Raw genomic sequence first — 6,837 nt, 5'->3', positions numbered from 1 at the left:
CAAACAGCTTCTCTGGTGAGTCAGTATCTTTTGAGTGGCAGAAAGGAAATGCGTCGAGCGCCCCCGGGAGGAGGGATGCGAGGAGTCCAAGGCGCCCTGGCGTGGTAGAGATGCTGAAGGAGCAACTGCGGCAGCCCCAGGTGAAGGTGCGGGAGGCAGGGGAGAAGGTGCAGAAGAGGCTGCGGAGACTGGTGGGAGAAGCCGGCAACCAGGTGTCCCTGGTGGGGCAGGTAGCTGGGGAGGTGCTAGGTGCCGGTGTGGTCGCCGCTGGCCACGCTGGAGACACACTCCTTCAGGTGAGACGGGCCTCTCAAGTGCTCTGCTGCCTCCACTCTTGCATCTCCTCTACGTTCATTGCCTCGCTCGCTTCCATATCCTGCTCACTCCTATGGTTTTGATCTCCTTCCCCCACGCATGTCCAGTTTATACTCGTGTCCATAACTGTGCCAACTTACTAGGCGTCCTGCATGCTCTTCATAGCGTCCCTGTGTGTGTCCGTGTGCCCTAACCTAACTTACCAGTCCCACAACACTACACTCGTATAGTGCTCTGATGAGAGAATATCTTGCCACACATCTCGCGCCTCCACACACTACAGTAACACTATGCTCCGCGTTAAACACACTCCACACTATTCACACTTTTCATACCCCCATGACACAAATGAGTGTGGAATGAATTCACGGCTCCAGCACTAGGCGCCAGACCTAATTCTAACCGAGCACTCTGCATGCCTTATTATACTACACCTTGACACACTGTGTAACCCTCAGTGTAGCGAGGGGCAGCAACACAAACGTACATGTACGGAAATGTGATAAAAACCGGTGTTGATCATAGTTGTTGGGGGGATGGTATCCCACCACGTACACAACGTTAATTTTACGGTGCAGTAGAGCAGTGTTGCTACACCCTTATATGACGTGGCGTAGTAGAGTATTGTAGTTGTTTATTGTGTACCCCCACAGTACACAATAAACACCCTACCTCTCACTGTAGGTACACGGTAGGAAACCCTACTCTACACTATACACCTCAACTCCCACCGCGCATTACATTACTTGATTTTATCTTCTATTGTGGATAATTTGTTAATGACCTTGTTAAGGCGTGTCGTATTTTCAAACAAATCTTTGATCGTTCTGTTGTAAAATTTAATCTGCCATTCTTGTGCTCTTTCTCCAATACCAATTCGGGTAAACTAAACTATCACACTTCATTAATATCAAGATCAAGTGTCTACCACCATTCGTAGGTTTATACCAGTGATCCCTGAACACTGGACAATACTAACATTGTTCCCGAAACTTTCCATCCAAATAGTAATCTCAATGCTGTCTTAACCCCGACCGTCCATATAGTTGGGCACCATCCCCTCCCCCCCCCCCGTCCCATCCCAAATCCTTATCCTGATCCCTTCTAAGTGATATATATCCTCGCAATGGCTTGATGCTTTCCCCCTGATAGTTTCCTTCCCTTGATGCTGTCACCATAAAATCCTATAATAATATTTAAATATGATCCAATTGCTTTGTAGACCCTTGTGTAAATTCGCTCGCTTAGTTGCATGGGAGGCTAGCCACAAAACCCATATTATCAACTGTGATCAAACTTGACCTAATATCACACATCCCCTAGACCAGTGTGCACCATACCCTAACCAAATGCAATATATACCCTTGCCTAACCAAAATATAACCAAAGCTAAACCATAGAACATTGCCTGACTGAAACGAGAACGTAGCCTAACCTAAAATAAATCGTGGATAGTCCAGTCCTCGTGTGAAGATATATATGGGGGTATAAGGCGCGTGACTAGCCTCGCAGCAAGCTACTAACCCGCCTGTGTTTTGGCTTTGGTGCTACGGCAGACTATGGCTAGCCAGGGCGCTCACCGCTCCCACCAGACACGCACCTTCGCCGGCGGCCTCCAGCTCACCGTCCCTCACCAGGACCACGTTACTCACCACAGGGTAGGTCCTTGCTCCTCACCACAGGGTAGGTCCTGGCTCCTCACCACAGGGTAGGTCCTGGCTCCTCACCACAGGGTAGGTCCTGGCTCCTCACCACAGGGTAGGTCCTGGCTCCTCACCACAGGGTAGGTCCTTGCTCCTCACCACAGGGTAGGTCCTTGCTCCTCGCCACAGGGTAGGTCCTGGCTCCTCGCCACAGGGTAGGTCCTTGCTCCTCACCACAGGGTAGGTCCTTGCTCCTCACCACAGGGTAGGTCCTTGCTCCTCACCACAGGGTGGGTCCTTGCTCCTCACCACAGGGTGGGTCCTTGCTCCTCACCACAGGGTAGGTCCTTGCTCCTCACCACAGGGTAGGTCCTTGCTCCTCACCACAGGGTAGGTTCTTGCTCCTCGCCACAGGGTAGGTCCTTGCTCCTCACCACAGGGTAGGTCCTTGCTCCTCACCACAGGGTAGGTCCTTGCTCCTCACCACAGGGTAGGTCCTTGCTCCTCGCCACAGGGTAAGTCGTCAAGAGGGATGCTGCAGACATCAGAGGGGGCTGCAACCCCCCCCCCCCCCCTTCTCTGATGACCACCTCCTAATAGAGCGTCGGTATTTTGACGCATACTTAACCAAAGGTCACAAATTTTAGCGGCTCGCAAAATTGACATACTGTCCCGTTTTCTGTTTTGGGTTCTCTGATACGATAGGATAAGCGCACATTAATACGACAGTTTCTTGACGTTGGGAAACCTTAGGAGGACGAGTTGGGGAAATAACGTCTGCTTTCACCTCAAAGTTTATGCACAGTGTACAGCCTCACCTGGATTTTTGGGGAGACTTGTCTATTTCTGTTAGTGATCCAAGAGTCTGTGAAATGGTTAGACACAATTCATTGCCAGAGTTTGTGTGTAAACAGTGTATAGTTATTGTACATCGAAATGTGTGGCTACAGTATATCTATAGTGGCCTCGGCGGGACAGGAAGCCGGCGGCTAGTACTACCGAGGGGTACCGGTAGTACAGTTGGGCTCGTTCTTCACTCTCAATCAGGGATCCCGGGTTCAAATCTCTGGCGGGGCAGAAATGGTTTGGCAAATTTTCTTTTACCTAATGACGCTGTTCACCTAGCAGTAAATAGGTACCCGGGAGTTAGGAAGTTTGTGGTTCCCAATATTGGCTTTAGTAACAAACGTGTCCCAGAGAAGAGGAACTGCACGTATCCCAACAAAGAACTAAACTATGTTACTATTTTGTTGCATTTTATATACTAAATTTCTCACAAAACCACCTAGAGCTGCATCTAGTCAGTATTTTGACCCAACCACTTGGGCTGGACGGTAGAGCGACGGTCTGGCTTCATGCAAGTCGGCGTTCAGTCCCCGACCGTCCAAGTGGTTGGGCACCATTCCTTTCCCCCGTCCCATCCCAAATCCTTATCCTGACCCCTTCCAAGTGCTATATAGTCGTTAATGGCTTGGCGTTTTCTCCCGATAGCTCTCTTCTCTTCAGTATTTTGATGCAGGCTTAAAATGGTTATGCATATTTAATGTGGTGTGTGTGTTTTAATGTATATAAATCGGCGCTGGATGTCACTATGTTTACACGTTGATGTTTCTTGCAGTTTGGGGTGCGCTTCAACTGGTCTTCCAGCCCTCCAGGCGGTCTGCTGCCCGTAGTTGGTTTGGGTATCGACTCTGACGTCGTGGCCAAGGAACTCCCTCCAGGCCGTGATCCCCCACCCGCCTTCCTTGGCCCTTATACCCATTCAGACACTTACTATTACGAACTCCCCGTACACCCAGGGCCTCCATCACATCTCCCTTTCTACCAAGAGGGCCCTCCACATCGATCTGCATACCATGGAGGACCTTCACACCTGCCAGTATACCATGAGGACTCGCCGTATCCGACCATCCATCGCGAAGGACCTCAGCGTCCACAACACCCACCTATCTACCCTGGCAATGCAACACACTCACAGATTCACGACGACTTTTTCAGCGACAACCTCGGCAACGGTGCCAACAGGGAGCTCGGTATCTCTCCCAGCTTCATCTCCAAGGAGCCGCATCTCGACAGCTTCGAAATAGAAGACTTTGGCCCCCAAAATCACCACCACCCCCAACAGATTAAGCCCAACAATCTTTCCCACCGTCAGTATCGACCACCATGCTGGAAGCGCAGATTAGAACCTGGTTACTCCAATCGGCGAGTTTTCCGCCCTGGTCCTCAGCCCTACATACCTTGTGGCCCTCCAGGGACCCGGTTTCCTTCTCAGCACGGTGTCACTTCGTCACGGGACCATAATATCTATTTCAACAAGCACCCAAACAGCAGCCATCACAGGCTACCAAAACATAACAGGGACGTCAAGGCTCGCATACAAGACTCATCATATCCCCTGAACAATTATTCTCTCAGATCTAATCCACCCCACGAAGGAAACTCCTCACAGCATCAGAGATCAAAGGAGGCTCCTGGAAACGAATTATTTTTCCCTGTCCTAAAACCAGCAGGACTAAACATTGAGGCTCAGCTGAACCCCTACGACAGTGTGGAGAGTTTCAGGGCATCCATCATACAGAAGGAACAGGATCTCGATGTTCTTGACATCATAAGTCGCGAAAACCAACAACTTTATTTTGATGAAGTCATAATCCTTGGCAGAGACGAAGCCAACGAGGGATAAACAACAGTTACTCCAGACATTTATGACGTGAAACATGTAAACAAAATATACTTAAGGGTTCGTACCTTGAAAGTTAACATATTGCGAGTTATATGTATATAATTAGTTAATCTTATGTTTATATGTAAAATATTTAAATAATATACACTTAGCTTTGTAAAGAATACTGTTGTATATACTCTAGAGCAGCCTTGTCAGCCAGTCTAGGTGTTATATCTACCCCCTGTACTAGTCCAAACACTTAGTCGTTGATATATGTAGGAATGACTTGAGACATCCAACAATAGCAGCAAACATCGTTTAAATCAATATGCCAACTAAAAAAAAAAATTGATTTCCGTAGTACTGGTTCGATCCAGGACAGTTAATTTGTTTGAGAAACATTTCAACATAGTTGAGTAATCTCACCACTCAAGATGATAATGACTGTGAAATCACCCTTGTCTTCAGGGTCATTCCTCATACTTTCAATTGATTTCTTTGCTCTTGATTTTTGTGTACAATTTGTAGACACCAAATTAGGGTAGTTCGTGTAAATAACTGGGCGTTACTGTGTTGTTAGATTTGGAGCAGGTTTCTCCATTAGTGATTTGTTTAGCAATTATTTTAGTATAAATCTTGTTGATTGTAGATACCACAAATGTGCTAATTTAGCCAAGAGGAGGCTAAATTAGTTGTAACTGACTGTAAATTACAAATGGTTTAGTTTCATCTTGTCCTTGGTGATATTTAGCGCCCTCTGATTATTTTGCGTATTTGATGGTGCTACATAGCCTTCCCGGTTTGGTGCCTTCTTTTGATAATTACTTACTTACTTAGTCCCCCTCCCCGCTCAGCTCGTTGTCGCCGTCTGGGGGCTTAGTGGGCGGCTGCCGGAGTGTGATGCTCCTTGGGACAGTCCTCTGTCCTTTTCTAGCCTTGTGCTCCTGCTGCCGTCCTCTCCAATTCTGCTGGGCATCTTTTCCTTTTCCTTCTGTTTCGTTTTTCTCCCCCCTCTTCTCCTATCTGCTTGCCGTTTCCTGCCGACCTTTTGCTCGTTCTGGTTCTTCCCTTGGACTTCTTCTACTTTGACGCCCGGGTGCTTGAGGAGGCATACTCTTGCACCCGTAGAACTGCAGTACCCGACGTCGAGAGCGAGGGGAACCTTTTATTGTCAATCCCCACTTCGTCACTGAACCCGATCTCGACGGACTGTCGGTTTCTTAAGGTGGCGTTTGTGGGGCGTATACTCACGACGCACCCCTAGGAGGCCCCGACAAGATCGGCGATAGCTTCTTGTTGGGTGTCCTGCCTCTAATTGTGGCTCCATGGTGGGTGTGGGGGCACATTCGTGAGTGAATTCGTAATTTCGTCAAGATGATAACCCCTGTTTCGGCTGCTTCTGGCTTCCCTTTTCAGGCTCGTGGGGTGGGCGACCAAGCCCCCGAGTCGGTCCGTATTGGAAGACCGGGCTCTGTAGCCTCCGCTGCATTGGGCCCCGACCTTGCTCCTCCTTTGGCCTCTCTGACTCCTTCCCCTGGCTCCCCTCCCTCCTCTGTGGTTGGGTCGAGCCCCAAGCCCCCAGTGGTGACTACCTCGTCCCCTGGCGCGGCTCCTTCTCTAGTTGTAACTACTGCGCCTTTTAACCCCTCTCCCTCTGGGGGTTCTCACCGCCGTTCTCGTCACGGCCGCCCTCGCTCGATTCCTTCCAGTTCTGCTACCTATCAAGCCTTGTTTGGTCCCGCTTCGTGGGCCAAATATTTTGATCTCCTCCCTCTTGATTCTGCGCCTCCTGACGATTTCTCCCTTCATCGACATCTCATTGATTCCGTGGATGCCTCCATTACTTTTAACCCCACTCGTCTCGGTACGCGTGTCGTTGCTGCTCCTTCTCAGGATGCTGCTTCCCGCTTGGCTGCCTTATCCTGCCTTGGCGAGACCCCCGTTCGGGTCTCGAAGAACGTTCAGTTGAATGCCAGTGTTGGCACTATTTTGCTCCCGCCCCATGTTGCGACCGGTGTTCGGGACCTACGCGACTGCCACGACGATATTCGACATATCCTCGCTGCCCAGGGCCATTCTATTCTCCAGGTGGACACGTTTACTCGTCCCCCTCGTGGTAGTCGCCGTCAACCCCTCCGGGTTGTGAAGATTACCTTTGATGGTAGGACCCTTCCACCCTCTGTCATTCTTGCTGGTGCCAGGTGCTCTGTC

At 49.6% G+C, this 6,837-nt stretch overlaps 1 protein-coding gene across 2 annotated transcripts in view; it reads left to right on the top strand.

The window, feature by feature from the left end:
* Window positions 1–6,553, top strand: part of LOC138350466 (MAGE-like protein 2) — a 41,048-nt gene extending 34,495 nt beyond the window's left edge. The window contains exon 8 of one of the 2 annotated variants that reach the window (XM_069301386.1): window positions 3,577–6,553. In XM_069301386.1, coding sequence (XP_069157487.1) covers window positions 3,577–3,653 — 77 coding nt within the window. In that variant the 3' untranslated portion in view covers window positions 3,654–6,553. The remainder of the gene's footprint in view (window positions 1–3,576) is intronic. The other variant, XM_069301385.1, reaches the window with a different exon arrangement.
* The last annotated feature ends 284 nt before the right edge of the window (window positions 6,554–6,837 follow it).

Source organism: Procambarus clarkii, chromosome 45 (assembly GCF_040958095.1).
Source record: "Procambarus clarkii isolate CNS0578487 chromosome 45, FALCON_Pclarkii_2.0, whole genome shotgun sequence".
In the NCBI taxonomy this organism is placed as follows: domain Eukaryota; kingdom Metazoa; phylum Arthropoda; class Malacostraca; order Decapoda; family Cambaridae; genus Procambarus; species Procambarus clarkii.
This window is presented reverse-complemented; position numbering and strand designations above follow the sequence as displayed.